Source organism: Ornithorhynchus anatinus, chromosome 15, assembly GCF_004115215.2.
Source record: "Ornithorhynchus anatinus isolate Pmale09 chromosome 15, mOrnAna1.pri.v4, whole genome shotgun sequence".
Lineage (NCBI taxonomy): Eukaryota > Metazoa > Chordata > Mammalia > Monotremata > Ornithorhynchidae > Ornithorhynchus > Ornithorhynchus anatinus.
The window spans coordinates 3,024,439-3,040,552 of record NC_041742.1 but is presented as its reverse complement, the minus strand read 5'-3'; the positions used below and the strand labels follow the sequence as shown (position 1 = coordinate 3,040,552).

The 16,114-nt window shown below is 44.4% G+C and overlaps 2 protein-coding genes across 7 annotated transcripts in view; one reads left to right on the top strand and one right to left on the bottom strand.

Moving 5' to 3' along the window:
* The first annotated feature begins 1,576 nt into the window (after positions 1–1,576).
* On the top strand, positions 1,577–6,778 carry TEFM (transcription elongation factor, mitochondrial). Its single transcript, XM_001511172.5, has 4 exons — positions 1,577–1,653; positions 3,837–4,288; positions 4,677–4,826; positions 5,434–6,778. The coding sequence occupies exons 1-4, from the start codon at positions 1,632–1,634 to the stop codon at positions 5,869–5,871; spliced, it is 1,062 nt and encodes a 353-aa protein (XP_001511222.2). The 5' UTR covers positions 1,577–1,631; the 3' UTR covers positions 5,872–6,778.
* The window catches only part of ATAD5 (ATPase family AAA domain containing 5), a 34,792-nt gene continuing 24,086 nt past the window's right edge, over positions 5,409–16,114 (bottom strand). For 3 of the 6 annotated variants that reach the window (XM_029079803.2, XM_029079813.2, XM_029079804.2), the window contains 7 exons: positions 15,930–16,023; positions 14,341–14,405; positions 12,339–12,519; positions 11,695–11,864; positions 9,892–10,751; positions 8,770–8,928; positions 6,987–8,621 (listed from right to left, as the gene is read on the bottom strand). In XM_029079803.2, the coding sequence (XP_028935636.1) occupies positions 8,543–8,621; positions 8,770–8,928; positions 9,892–10,751; positions 11,695–11,864; positions 12,339–12,519; positions 14,341–14,405; positions 15,930–16,023 (1,608 nt within the window). In that variant the 3' untranslated portion in view covers positions 6,987–8,542. Of the gene's footprint in view, positions 5,479–6,986; positions 8,622–8,769; positions 8,929–9,891; positions 10,752–11,694; positions 11,865–12,338; positions 12,520–14,340; positions 14,406–15,929; positions 16,024–16,114 lie in introns of those variants that run through there. The other 3 variants (XR_005660833.1, XM_029079812.2, XM_029079805.2) reach the window with 3 other exon arrangements.

Below are 16,114 nucleotides of genomic sequence, written 5' to 3'. Positions count from 1 at the left end.
GGATTAGAACCCATGACCTCTGACTCCCAAGACCGTGCTCTTTGCACCAAGCCACGCTGCTTCTCAATAAATAATATATATTTTACATATACACATATTATATTATATATGAAATATATTAATATGTAATTTATGTATTTATATATTATGTATAATATATAAACACACAAATAATATATGTATTATTTGAGTAACAAATAATTACCTCATCTGTCACAAGGGGATTAAATGTGACCCTCATGTGGGACAACCTGATGACCCTGTATCTCCTCCAGCGCTTAGAACAGTGCTCAGCACATAGTAAGCGCTTAACCAATACCAACATTATTATTATTTCACTTCTCTGGGCCTCAGTTCCCTCATCTGGAAAATGGGGATGAAGACTGGGAGCCTCACGTGGGACAACCTGATGACCCTGGATCTCCCCCAGCGCTTAGAACAGTGCTCGGCACATAGTAAGTGCTTAACCAATGCCATCATTATTATTATTATTATTCTCTGGGCCTCAGTTCCCTTATCTGTAAAATGCGGATGAAGACTGGGAGCCTCATGTGGGACCACCTGATGACCCTGGGTCTCCCCCAGCGCTTAGAACAGTGCTCTGCACAGAGTAAGCGCTTAACAAATACCATCATTATTAATTATTATTATTTCACTTGTCTGGGCCTCAGTTCCCTCATCTGTAAATGGGGATGAAGACTGGGAGCCTCACGTGGGACCACCTGATGACCCTGGGTCTCCCCCAGCGCTTAGCACAGAGTAAGCGCTTAACAAATACCAACATTACTTCACTTCTCTGGGCCTCAGTGATCTCATCTGTAAAATGGGGATGACTGGGAGCCTCCCGTGGGACCCCCGATGAGCCTGGGTCTCCCCCGGCGCTTAGCACAGTGCTCTGCACAGAGTAAGCGCTTAACAAATACCAACATTATTATTCTTATTTCACTTCTCTGGGCCTCAGTGACCTCATCTGTAAAATGGGGATGACGACTGGGAGCCTCCCGTGGGGCCCCCTGATGAGCCTGGGTCTCCCCCGGCGTTTAGCACAGTGCTCTGCACAAGAGTACGGGTTAACCAATACCAACATTATTATTCTTATCTGCCCCAGCGCTTGGCACAGAGTAAGCGCTTCGGAAATACCCGTGGCTCAGTGGAAAGAGCACGGGCTTTGGAGTCAGGGCTCATGAGTTCGAATCCCAGCTCTGCCACTTGTCGGCTGGGTGACTGTGGGCAAGTCACTTCACTTCTCTGTGCCTCAGTTCCCTCATCTGTAAAGTGGGGATGAAGACTGTGAGCCCCACGTGGGACCACCTGATTCCCCTGTGTCTCCCCCAGCGCTTAGAACAGTGCTCGGCACCTAGTAAGCGCTTAACAAATACCAACATTATTATTATTATTAAATACCCCTGTCAGGCTGACAGGGGAGGGAGGGCAATGGGCCCTGTCAGCCTGAGGAGAAGCGCCAAGCGCGAAACGCGCCTGCGCGGGGGAGGCCGGGGCGGAGGACCCGGATGGAAGGCCCGCGGCGGCCACAGGGCGGCGCCGGAACGCGGTGGAGGCCGGAACGTTCGTGCAGGGCCGCGGCGGACGGGGATCCCCCGAACCCCGGCCGGACCGGAAGCGGAGCCGCCATGTGGACCCTGTTGCCAAGAGGTAACCGCCCCCTCTTCCCCTAGGCCTGAGGACCGGACCCCGCCCCCCCCGCCCCACCTGGGGCCCTTACTAAACACCACGAATGCTCTTTGCTGAGCGCCTCCTCGGAGCCAAGCATTCATCCATTCCATAGTATTTGTTGAGCGCTTACTTCCAGAGAAGCAGCGCGCCTCAGTGGCAAGAGCCCGGGCTTGGGATTCAGAGGTCATGGGTTCGAATCCCCGTTCGGCCAGTTGTCGGCTGTGTCACTGGGGGCGAGTCACTTCACGTCTCTGGTGACCTCATCTGTAAAATGGGGATTTAGACTGTGAGCCCCACGTGGGACAACCTGATTCCCCTGTGTCTCCCCCAGCGCTTAGAACAGTGCTCGGCACATAGTAAGCGCTTAACAAATACCAACGTTATTATTATTATTACCCCAGCGCTTAGAACAGTGCTCTGCACCTAGGAAGCGCTTAACAAATAACATTATTATTACTATGTGCAGAGCGCTGGACTGAGCCCAGTGCTTTGCACATTTGAGAAGCAGCGTGGCTCCGTGGCAAGAGCCTGGACTGGGGAGTCAAAGGTCGTGGGTTCTAATCCCCCCTCCCTCCTCTGCTGGGTGACCTTGGGCAAGTCACTTCCCTGGGCCTCGGTGACCTCGGCTGGAAATATGGGGATTAAAAAATGTGGCCATGTGGGACGATCTGATTATCCTCTATAAATTGTGGTATTTGTTAAGCGCTTACTATATGCAAAGCACTGTTCTAATCGCTGGGGGATACAAGGTGATCAGGTTGTCCCACGTGGGGCTCAGTTTTAATCCCATTTGGCAGATGAGGTGACTGAGGCACAGAGAAGTTAAGTGACTTGCCTAAGGTCACACAGCTGATTAGCAGCGGAGCGGGGATTAGAACCTATCTAGTCCAGCGCTTAGAACAGTGCTTTGCACATACTAAGCGCTTAACAAATACCATATTTATTTTTTTATTTAATCCCGGCTCTGCTGCTTGTCAGCTGTGTGACTGTGGGCAAGTCACTTAACTTCTCTGTGCCCCAGTTCCCTCATCTGTCAAATGGGGATGAAGACTGGGAGCCCAACGTGGGGCAACCTGATTACCTTTTATCTACCCCAGTGCTTATAGAAGAGTGCTTGGCACATAGTAAGCGCTCAGTAAATACTATTGAATGAATACAAGGTGATCAGATCGCCCCGGGTGGGGCTCCCAGTCCTCACCCCCATCTTACCGATAAGGGAACTGAGGACTTGCCCCACGTCACGTGGCTGGCAAGGGGCGGAGCCGGGATTAGAACTCCCCAGCCCAGCCTCTTAATAATGTTGGTATTTGTTAAGAGCTTACTATGTGCAGAGCACTGTTCTAAGCACAGGGGTAGATACAGGGTCATCAGGTTGTCCCTCTTGAGGCTCACAGTCTTAATCCCCATTTTACAGAGGAGGTAACTGAGGCAGAGAGAAGTTAAGTAACTTGCCCACAGTCACATAGCTGACAAGTGACAGAGCAGGGATTCGAACCCATGACCCGACTCCCAAGCCCGTGCCTTTTCCACTGAGCCACGCCTAAGAGATCCCCAGGTCCACCAACCCCATGCTCTTAACCCCCAACCCCCGTTTTTTTTTAAAAATGGTATTTACTAAGAGACTCTTTTGTGCCAGGCACCATACTAAACACGGGGGTGGATTCGAGATAATCACGCTGGACAACAGTCTATATCCCACAGTCTTAATCCCCGTTTTAGGGATGAGGTAACCAAGGCACAGACAAGTTAAATGACTTGCCCTAGGCCACACAGACAATAGTAATGATCATAGTGGTATTAAGTGCTTACTATGTGCCAAGCACTGTTCTACACATTGGGCCAGAGATACAAGGTCATCAAGTTGTCCCACATGGGGCTCACTGCATTTTACAGATAAGGTAACAGGCACAGAGAAGTTAAGTGACTCGCCCAAAGTCACGCAGCTGACAAGTGGTGGAGTCAGAGTTAGAACCCATGACCTCTGACTCCCAAGCCCGTGCTCTTTCCACCAAGCCATGCTGCTCCTGTGCTTTCCCAGCCCCCTTCACCCCCTCAATCAGCCCCATACCCCTGCATAAAAATGCTGCCAAGATAAACTAGTTTGGAGACTCACAAGATGGAGGACTTTAACTTAAGTAACTTATCATTTTCTCCTATTTTAGGGAGGCAGAAGTTATTTCATACCGTCCTGGATTTATCTCCCTTCCAGTACTTGCACCTCTCCGCACACCCCGTGAAGAAAGCTTACCCCGACTTTTCCTCGTCAGTTCAAAACAGAAAGGACACTGAACCGGCACTGGAAAACATCTTCTCCTCTGAGCAGCAGTATGCTATCCTGCAGGTGCTCAACACAGCATCCGCAGAAGAACTTGCCGAGTTTCGATTATTGCGGGGAAGGAAGTCCGTCAACATCGTAGAGCACAGAGAAAAACACGGACCCTTTGTAGACTTGCAGAACTTACTAGATGTGCCCTTGTTCCAGTATAAAACCACCGTTCAAGTATGTAACTCTATTCTTCTACCCTCTGAGAATGAAAAAGAAGAGAAGAAAAGACAAGCGAGTGTAACCCTGGGAAGGCTCATCAGACCTGAAATAGAAAGAGCGAGGCTTAAGGTATCTTTGTTTTAAAATGCGTGGTATATCACAAGGGATTGTAGGGTGCATTGAGTGAAACTGCAGATTCTCTGGAGACTTTAATTCTCTTTTTCGTGGTCTGGGCTGAGACAGAGGTTTGGAGCCTCAGTGCTTGGTCCATAGTCAATATATACAATTATCATCATCCTGTCTTGGCTTTGAATTCTGATTTTTAGTCCTTGAAGACTTACTAAAGCATTAATGTTCTTTTACTCCCCCTCGGCCCAAGATGTGATAGCGTCATCGGGTGAAAGGCAGAATGGGACGGTGCAGTGCAAACTGCTACAAGTATCTGGACCAGCCATTTTAAGGACTTCTGATGCCTTTCCACCAGATTCTAACATCTGAACAAACCCTTCTATTTCAGACAGCTAAGAGCGTCGTGTCTGTGGTTTTTGGCCTCCACAAACTGGCCTGGGCTCACCTCGATCACAAGTTAACAGTTCTTGATTGGCAGCAGGAAGAATGCTCCAGACTGATGAGAGGAGATTACGTACCGTCTGTCTACCTGGAAGAGGTAATTCATTTTTACATGCTTTTTTGAATTAAAATCTACCTCTTTTTTCTTCTGGGTAATTCCTTTCTGCTTTTCCAGTTGGAGTCAGTCTTTTGGCAGGGCTTTATCACGTTAGAAGTTCAAATACCAAAAACTGATTGCTTTTAAGAGGGAATTCTAATGTAAGGACTTACTACTACAATAATAATAATAATAATAGTGGTATTTTAAGTGCTTACTTTAGGTTGAACACTGTAGTAAACTCTGGGGTAGATACAAGATTATCGGGTTGGATACAGTCCCTGTCCCACCCCACATGGCATTCAGAATGTAAGAGAAAGGGAGAATGGGTATTTAATCCCCATTTTACACAAAAGGAAACTGAGGCACACATAGTCCATTTGCCCAAGGTCACACTGAATTCGGCTCCTTTGTCTTCGAAAGCATGTGCTCTTCCACTAGGCCAGGCTCCTCCTCCGTGAAAACCAGGGACAGCAAAGCTGGATTTGAATAAGTTAATTCTCAACCGACTTGGAAGTTGTGATGGGAGTGAATCAAGTCAGCAACCGAAAGATTGGAGCTTAAAAGAATTTCTGCTCACTGGTTCATTTTCCTTTCTTTCTTTCAGGTGTCTTCCATCATTTCCATGATGCCCGAAGCAGATTTCTACGTCCTGGAAAAAAATAGGCTCTCTGTACAGCAGGCGTCCCTGTTCCCTCTGACCTTACACTTTCACATTATGGAGGCCATGCTCCACGCCCTGTTAAATAAGACATTCATGCAGGATGGCCAGCACAGGGTCTTGAGCCTGAACCGGGTTGCAGTCGGAAAGCATTTCGGATTAATGGTCGGGAGCAGCCGGACCAGCGGAAAAGATTTGGTGAAGCAGATGCTCACGTGCTCCGTAACGGAAGCGAACCCCCGGGTGTCCTTTCTACCAGAAAATGTGGTCCACTACCAGCAGATGTTCTCTCCCGTGGCCCAAACCAGAGATGAGGAGATGTATGATTCTTTGCTTCAAGCAGTTGCTTTTTATGAACTGGCAGTTTTTAAAGCTTATTCTTAAGCAGTGGAACCCTCACGCTTTGTTTACCAGGCCTGGAAAGTTTGTCCCTAGTCTGGTCAACCCCTGACCAGGAAGCCTTCTCAAGCTACAGAACAGATTGACTCAAATTTTATTCCATTTCTCAATCTGCCTACCTTTCGGGTAGAGAAATGAAACACTCACAAGTAAGCAGGAAAATATAAATGAAACACAAGTAAGCAGGAGAATATAAATTGGATAACCAGCCTTCTGCAAGTTGACATCTCAAGCTTAATACTTTTTCGTTTCAAGGGTTGGTAGATGGGTTGGTGGGGGACTGTGGAGGTCAAAACAGAATGTGGCCATTAGCGGTGGGAATGTTTTGTTACAAGCAATGCTGCAAAACTGGATTTTCCCCTCTTTAAAATCAAGGAGAATTGAATTGATTGGATTCCTATTAAAATGTAGTTTCAATGAGTTAAAAAAAAAAATCTGTGTGCTTGTCAACAGTAGAGTCCCCAGTGTGAAAGGACTCTGTTAGGTGATTGGAAAAAAAAATAATAAGTATTATCACCTGGTCCCAGACCCTATGTACTTGGTTACCTCAAAAATGGAGTAGCAGATGACACGTTGGTAAATGGATTTTGAGAAAGATTTAAAAAACCTCATCTTGTTAGAGGAAAGTTTCCATCTCTAAGTTGGGACATGTATTCTGCATAGGGAGATTGGAAAACAATTACTTAATATAAAATATTTTAGTAAAGGTGAGTCTAAGCACTCTTCTACCATCCGTACATTAGACACTTGAATTTATTCCTTATGTTTTTTTTGCCCCCCCAAAGAACACAGAAATCAAGATTGGACCTTAATGTGGAGAAGTATTCTATCACTTCTTTGTTTTGGTTAGGGAGTTGGGTTATTGTCTATAATAAACGGTAAAACATCTACATTATGGTTCTTAAGATTGCCATCTCCTACCAACCCTAAAAATAGCATTTCCCTGAACAAGGCAAAATTATGATCAGGATTTTCTCTCGAGTAAAGGAAGCAAGACCCATACTTTGAAAAGATACTGTGATACATTCTTAATATTCTCATTGGCAGTCCACTGTCAAAATAATTTATATTTGGAAAATGAATTAATACCAACTGCTCAATTTCATATATTGGCTAAGCTTTTTTTGGAGCTTAAAACCTTTAATTAGACCAGCATCCTAGTCAACATAATTACAGGAAACAAAGTGGTATTGTACACATTAGTGGTAAATATACATCTTTGTACACATTTTCAAACAAGTATGCTTTTACACTTTACAAAACTGTACAGAAGTAAGAAGCTCTTACATTATCAAATACTTATACCTTTACTCATGATTAAGGTACAAGGATATTCATCTAATAAATACTCAGTTTAATTTCTTGATCTGCAAATTTTTTGAGGGCAAACATTATTCACTTAAACATGAGTCAGAGTGAAGGAGAACAAGGAAATGCAAGATTTGAAAGCATTGATCCTGGCATGAATGACTGGCTCTATCAATTTGATAGAAAAATGAGACGGTACAACGGCCGTATCCTATCTTAGGTTAAAAAACATTTTTTTTTCAGAAATCAAGATCTGAAATTAATCTGACCAACAGAGCTTAACATAAAGGAGAAGGGCAAAAATAAAGAAATAATTCTCTTATTTCCAAGTGACAAGCTTGAGCTTTACAAAATTTTGGCCAATGGAATTTCATCAGAAATACTGGGAATTGTGCTCAATCAACATCCTATCTCCAGGGCTGTGCTTTCATTTTAAAATAGCTATATAAAAAACCCAAGAGTCATGTGAAAGCTTGATAAAAATCTTTATAAAAGTTAATTAAAAAGGTATAAAAAGTTAGAAACATTGCCACATACCTGATATGTGCATGTACCCGATTGCAATGCCCTAAATGCGGTCCCCTCCTGGTCATCTGAAAGTTAAAGATCCTCTCAGAGCACCTCAAAAAACCAGGAGGAAACCTCGGTAAACTGGGTGACTCGGGCTCACTATTTACAGAACGTGGCTGATGATTTTATTTTTTGGCACCTTAGAGAACTAACTCCTCCCATAATAAAAAAGAAGTTGCTGGTATGATCAAGAAGGCCAACACACATTTTTTAAAAAGGCCATTAAGGATCGTATTTGGGCAGTGCAGATTTAAGCTGTTTCTCCTTCCCCTTTGAAATTTTCTCCAGAATTTACCGTGATCAGACTTGATGCCACTTTGTAATGAGGAATTTTCATTAAGAAGTTTAAACTATGTAGTGATGAGAAAGCCCTACATAAAACCGCTTATTTTGGCAAATAAATGCCAGTGGCCTCGAGAGGGGATGTTGTTGGGGGAGAATCAGAGGGGTCGTTAAGCGCTCAAGCCTCTTCAAATACTTCCTTGGATGAAATTTACCTCGGGGAAACGACTCACCCACAAGAACATGGAGCTCGGCGGAATGAAATGGGATGACGGGAACATAAGGCGGTCAAAGTGCAGAAAGCAATGTCAGCGTGACCGCATATACGGTTTATCCCCTGGTGTTGATATTTCTGTTGGTTTAAAACATGTGTACACAAATGTAATATACAAATGACTATTTTAAATATACATTATGGAGAAATGAATCTGGAAAATCCAAGGGTTAGAAGTACCACATAAAAAAATCTGTACAAGGCACTCAGTCAAAGAAAAGATTAAGGGAAGGAGGCTGCCAAACAGTTCACAGTGTCTTTGGAGAGGTCAAGATGAATTCCTTCAAAATAGTGCAGGAATCTACCAAAACAAATTGGGGAGAACACACAGTTTTATGTTAGTGTTTCTTTCATTTGTTTTTCGATAGAATTAATTAAGTACTTTGAGTTCTTACGGAAAAGCGGTTTTCTGAAACTTGTAAACAACATAGTAAAGAAGAGCTTTTTACCTTCTCTTACTCTTGCCCTGTTCTTTACTCTTCTCAGTCCTACAAATGCTACGTAGGGTAGGCAGATAGTCAACGATGATCTCTTGCCTATTTCCCAGATTCAGAAGCGATCTACTGGAAAACACACTTTTGATGATGGCCAACCTCTTCTGGGCTCTGCTGCAGGTGAACAAGAAACCAATTTATCTATCCTCTCGACAGAAAATTAAGACCAGCATCACCTACACATAAGTGGGGCCAGAGTGTCTGTTGCGTGGGGATGTGATGTGGGGAGGGGGAAAAAGGACGTCGCCCCGTGGGACTGATCCCAGAGGGGTGCGGCAGGTGATTTGACCCCCCCAGTCTTTGGGGTAGAACGGGAAACTGCAGGTTAGCGTGCCTTCATCCTTTGGAGCTGGAAAGGGGTCAGGCATGGAGCCAAAGTGTCAGATTTGTATTTCCTCCGCTCCTGGTAGGTCCCAGCTCCCCTAGACTCTGGGACAGGCTCTAGGAGCCCTGGGGAAATGAGTTGTATGCCTCCATCACTACCTCTCTGCCCATATACTCTGTGAAATGGCCCGGGGGTGGGGGTGCAGAGCTCTGGATTAACTCGGCAGGACAGATTTTCACAGTAGCCTCGTTGGCCCCCTCTGGTCCGGAGCCACGGCAACGATGGCTCGGTGGATCGCCGTGGCTTTAGCCATGGCAGATGGTGGAGACGGCAGGTAGTGGAGGGCAAGAACCCCGCTGGCTCCTTTTCCCCCCTTCCTCTCTCTTCTGCCCGCCCCCCCAGACCTCCTTCAATCCAAGCATGTGGCTGGGTCTACCTAATGCCAAGTGAATGGGGAAGGCTGGTAACTCTGCACTTTGGCTGGGTAGAAAAGTACATCACAAAGTTCAGCTCTAAATAATTCACCTTGGGGCTTGAATGAATGAGCAGGGCTAGGTGTCTTCAATCATCTAATTCCCCAGCTGGTTGCCAGAAACCCTTCCACTCTGGGTGGAATAGACAGAGCTAAAGAGTATAACAAGACACTAGCGATTTCCAAGAATTCAAGAGTAAGAAAGTTAAATCAGATGATTTGATCCAGCCATACCCATTCTGCATCGATTAGAAGTGAAGAGAAAGGAAATCAGACTTACTCTAAATTTGCCGCGGATTGACTGAAGTAGACTTCATTTCGCCTCTCTGAAACATGCAAGGCAAGTTCCTTGGATGGATCTTTTCCTAGTTTCTTGCAAGAAGCCAAAGAGGTTTCCAAGGCTTGAGAAATGTCAGCAGAGCACTTACTAAAACTGAGCGCTTCCACGACTGCTTTGAGTTCTCCTGTGTTTTGAGAAGTAAACCAATCGCTATTCTCTTGACTAAACTCATCACAAAGGCCATTTTTAAGCTTTCCATTTGTCCAGTTAAATTCTTCATTTTGGCAAAATTCCTTTTGTTCCCTTACACCGGTCAAGACAGAATCTATGAAAGACATACTATCCAGGAACTCGGTCAGTGAATTGAGACAGTGAGAAACAAGTGTGGAACACTTTTTTTCTGCCAGAGTTTTAGGAGGAATAGAAGCACTGTTAACCTCTACGGATTTGTGTTGGTCCTTTGTCTCCAGGCAGATTCCATCTTTATTTTCTTCTTCCTTTTTGGTAGGAATGGCTATCAATGGACTGCTACGCTCATCTAAGTAGTTCAACTCGGTGTCAAATAAGTCACTGTCATCCAATGATGTTATTTTCTTCCGATATTTGATCTTTTTGGAATTTTTAAGAGTGCTGATTTCTTTGGAATGTTCATCATCAATGAGAGGTTTTGAATCTTTTAGCAATGGTTTTTCACTTGAAGTTCCTGATGAGATACCAGCACATTTTGGCTCTGGAACAGTCAGAACTGGCAACGGTAGAACAAATTCGAGATTACTATGCAGAAAATCCACATTCCGTGCTTGGAATTCAGTGAGAAACTGGATGAGTTTATCCCATTCTTCTCTTGTTGAGGTTTTGTGCTGAAAAAACAGAGGACAATTTTGCAGAGGGTCATAAGTCAAATCCCAACATTATTATTATTAAGTGATTTTAAAAATATATTGTAATGAGTGACATTTAGGGTGCTCAGCTTTTTTGATGTTGGATTTTTTTTTTCCAAATTTTTTCACAGCCAAGCCCTGTTCATTCAGATTTCCCAACTACGTCAGAATCTATGCTGCCTCTGATGAGCTACTTATCCCCAGCTTCCTCCCTTGGTCACCTGTAGCCCCAGGGTTTGTCTAAAGTCTGGACATTTTGGTAGAGAATATAGATTCAATTTGAAATGGCCTTCTTGTAATTTATTTTAGTGTCTTTTGCTCAGTCTTGATTGTAAACTTCTTCAAGGTAGAGAATGAATCTATTAAAACTAACATACTTTCCTAAGAGCGTAGTACACTGTTCAAGATACAATAGATGCTCAGTAAATATTATTGACTGATTGATGTCTGCATTCCTGATCAATTTTTAGATGCCATCTTAGTGGTTTTAATTCTAATAAGAATAATTCATGAAGGTATCTATTAAGCACTTCCTATGTGCCAAACCCTGTTCTAAGTCCTGGGGTAGATACATGATAATCCCATCAAACATAGTCCAGGTTCCTCCCAGGGCCCACAGTCTACAAGGGAGGCAGGGAGAACATTTTTTAAATGTTAAACCTAAGGCACCAAGAAGTTAAGTGACTTGCACCTGATCAGACAGCAAGCCAGTGAAAGAGCCAGGACTAGAACCCAGATCTCCTGACTCCCAACCCTGTGCTCTTTCAACTAGGCCAAGCATCCCAATTCATTTTGAACAATGAATTAGACTCTTGAAAGAAAGAACTGAAAATAAATTGCACTACGTATAAACTGTGAATACATTTTTCAGAGAAAGGAGGGAAATAATTTAAGGTGCTACTAAAATGAGCTTTGAAAGTACCTTTAAAAATGAAAATAAATCTTCGGAAGGGTGGAAGATGTTCTTAAGACCAAGAAAAGTCTCAACAGAGCCAGTGTCACACATTGGAAGGTCTGCAGGATCCCTTTCTGAACTCGTGAAACAAGCAGTATCTTCAGTGGAACCTACCTGAACGTTCCTGTCATTTCCTCCTACAGAAGTATATTTTAAAGAAAGATGTTAGCTCTTCTAATTAAATTCAAGCAAACATATCTTAAGAGTTAAGTGCCAGCACCCTATCTCCTCTCCACTTAGATACCTTATCTAATCCGTTTGAAACCAGAATTTTTACAAGTAAATTAATACTGGAAGCATAGGAAAGAGTAACCACCTAAAACGATGAAGAACTGAAAAAAATGCCAGACAACACTATCATTTCCCCACTACTCCTCATTTTTACTTCAATAACCCTCAAAGTGAAAATCCTTTTTCTATTTAAGAGAATACTTTCAAATTCAACTGATGTCTTTGTATCAAAGATCAACTGCATGACTTTCTAAATACAATGAGAGAAATGATGGAGAAAATAAGTTCTCTGCCCACTCTTGACCCCCACAAACAAAAACCCTTATATTTACTGATTACGCTTGTTGCCAGGCAAATCTTTGGAAAGCAGATCAACCCACCATAAAATGATAGTGACTTTTCTTTCGGAACTCCCCCTCCACTCCTAATCCAGAACTGTAAGTAGAGGACACTTCTCCGGATATCACAGTTGTTTATCTTTAACAAGGTAACAAAGTCTTTCACATCAGTTCGTAAATTTTCAGCTAAGCATAAAACTTGCAGGAAGCTGGCAACATTGATCTAAATGAAGAGATAGATAAACATTAAATTAAGAATGCTGCTTTTCAACTACACAATTCCAAGAAAACTGTATCACCGTGCAAACTGTCCTCAAGTTTACACTCACTCCCTTGGTGAACTCATTCGCTCTCACGGCTTTGACTACCATCTCTACGCAGATGACACGCAGATCTACATCTCCGCCCCTGTCCTCCCCCCATCCCTTCAGGCTCGCATCTCCTCCTGCCTCCGGGACGTCTCCACCTGGATGTTGGCCCGCCACCTAAAACTCAACATGAGCAAGACTGAGCTCCTCATCTTCCCTCCCGAACCCGGTCCTCTCCCAGACTTCCCTATCACCGTGGATGGCACGACCATCCTTCCCGTCTCTCAGGCCCGCAATCTCGGTGTCATCCTTGACTCGTCTCTCTCGTTCACCCCACGCATCCTATCCGTTACCGAGACCTGCCGGTTTCACCTTTACAATATCGCCAAGATCCGCCCTTTCCTCTCCACCCAGAAAGCTACCTTACTGCTACGGGCTCTGGTTATATCCCGGCTAGACTACTGTGTCAGCCTTCTCTCTGATCTCCCTTCTTCCTCTCTCGCCCCGCTCCGGTCTATTCTTCACTCCGCTGCCCGGCTCATCTTCCTGCAGAAACGATCTGGGCGTGTCACTCCCCTTCTTAAACACCTCCAGTGGTTGCCTATCAACCTCCGCTCCAAACAAAAACTCCTCACTCTAGGCTTCGAGGATTCTACATCACCTTGCCCCTTCCTACCTCTCCTCCCTTCTCTCTTTCTACCGCCCACCCCGCACGCTCCGCTCCTCTGCCGCCCACCTCCTCACCGTCCCTCGGTCTCGCCCATCCCGCCGTCGACCCCCGGGCCACGTCCTCCCGCGCTCCCGGAACGCCCTCCCTCCTCACCTCCGCCAGACTGATTCTCTTCCCCTCTTCAAAACCCTACTTAAAACTCACCTCCTCCAAGAGGCCTTCCCAGACTGAGCTCCCCTTCTCCCTCTACTCCCTCTACCACCCCCCCTTCACCTCTCTGCAGCTTAACCCTCTTTTCCCCCCATCTCCCTCTGCTCCTCCCCCTCTCCCTTCCCATCCCCTCAGCACTGTACTCGTCTGCTCAACTGTATATATTTCCTTTACCCTATTTATTTTGTTAATGAATTGTATATTGCCTTGATTCTATTTAGTTGCCATTGTTTTTACGAGATGTTCTTCCCCTCGACTCTATTTATTGCCATTGTTCTTGTCTGTCCGTCTCCCCCGATTAGACCGTAAGCCCGTCAAACGGCAGGAACGGTCTCTATCTGTTGCCGACTTGTTCATTCCAAGCACTTAGTACAGTGCTCTGCACATAGTAAGCGCTCAATAAATACTATTGAATGAATGAATGAAGGAAATAAAATATATTTATGTGTTCTAATTAAATGAGGTCATCAGCTCGTTGTTACGGGGAATTAAACTGCTTTCAGAAATCAGGCACACGGTTAAATCGACTGTTGTGGCAAGAGAACTCAGAGTGATCGAGAGAAGAGAATCCTTCCAGAAGAATAAAGAGGAAAAAAATACAGTAAATATATGCAAGAGCTTTAAAAATGTATTTTGCTTAGCTCTCTTGTTAACATAGGACTTTAAGAAAAGAGCCTAATTTCTAATCTTTTGATATCCTCACTTTGAAACTCCCTAAAAGCTACTAGAACAATTCTCTGTTACAGCATATGGAGGCTAAGCCAACAAAAAAGTTTAATTGTCTTAAACACACGTGCTTGAAATGATTTTTGCAAAGTGAAAAGGAGATCCAAGTTTAGAAATAAGAAAGACTTACCAAACAAGGTGTTTTGAAGTTAATTTCCTCAAAGAAGCCATCAAACATTAAACTAAATGCAGGATCTAGAGAGAAACAGATACAAAGCCTTTCAAATCAAGATTTATGAACCTCCAAGGCTGAATCCCCAACCTCTGCCTTTCCTTCACTAACAAAAACATGCTAACGGATCCAGCTCCATCTCTTGAGTCACTCCCTTGTAAAAACTGTACCACGCGTTGACTTAGAGGTGTTAGCAACTTCTCTGAGAAGAACGTTTCTGTGGAGCAGCTTTGGCTTGTTGGTATTCCAGGGCTCAACAGCCATGGGGGTAGTCTCTCCCAAAAGTGAACCTGGCCCATAATTGGGTTTATTTGGGTGGAATTCTATTCCAGTCTAGCATTTGGCTGCTAGACGCTCGGGACATATTGGGTCAAGCGTGGGTTGGGGGAGGGGGGCGTTCGTTGCCTAGGTCTCTGATTTCTAACTGGGCCCTAGCTGGATTTCCGACACTTTGCGAGTTTCCTGATGAGCTCACTAGGGGAAACCATAGCAAATGCTTTATCGAATAAAGCCGTTAATGTCGGATTTTGCATGCTCACTCCCTTCCTCCCCTACCTTCAGTCTGCTTGGGAGAGGGACTGAAGGGTAGGCTTCCAAGGAGCTCTCTGGAGGTTGGGGTTCAGGTGGGAGAAGGCCCATTTCCTTTCCAATCTTGGGTGGCTTAGCACCTATTCCTCTCCCTTACCTCAACCCCCAGCTGGTTTGAGGGGATGCAATGGGCTGAGAGCAGTGAAAATCTGGGCCCACAACACTTTAGGACCTCCTCCTACCCCCACCTCTTGCCTCTCCCCTACCAGCTGCCTTCAGGAAGTGGAGAGGGCTGCCCTGGGGAGCAGGAGCTTGTGCCCCACTTGACAATGGAAAGGAGGTAGGAATGGCCAGCGAGACCCCCAGAGATTATCCTCCCAGGTCTCCTCAACCCCAGTCCCTGCCTTGCCGCTCTGGGGCAAGTGCATACACAGTCCACTTTCATTCCTAGTGAACGGAACTTCTGGAGTTGTCCATTTCAAGACAGAGATTAGATTAACATTTTCCCCATTTTAGAGAACCTAACTGGCATTTCAAGATTTTTTTCTGAAACTCCTGCTTTGAGACTGCAGTAAATCAGTTACTCCTCAGAGACTGTGTGGTATATTGTTGGGGTTGCAGTTATAAACAATTCAAATTTGTCTATGTAACATCTAAACAAATTTTTCTCATATTCCAATAGAAACTATGCACTTAGACTCTAAGCACTTGATGTTCACCCCACCCTCAACCCCACAGCACTTACGTACATATCTGTAATTTATTTACATTAATATCTTGCCTTCCTCTCTAGACTCTATGATCCTTATGGGGAGGGAGCGTGTCAAAACACTCTGTTTAGCGTTTAGTAGAATGCTCGACACATAGTAAGCACTCAAAAAACACCACTGATCAACCCTTAGGAAGACACACCCACCACTTAATCAGTTTGCTTTAGCTAGCAATTACACTCTGAAAGTTATCAACATTTTCAAATACTTTTAGACATCGGTATTAAAATGCATTGAAATCAGTGTTACCACTTGTAGTGAGGATTACGGGCCTCTTAGTGGTGGCCATGAATGTCTTGATTGCGTTTAAAAACCCAGCATCTTCATCAAATATTACATCAACCTGCAAGGGTAAATAAAATTTTAATCATAATGGTATGGCAGGAGTTGAAAAACAGTCACTCTAGAAGCGAATTATTTCATGGTCCATTTTC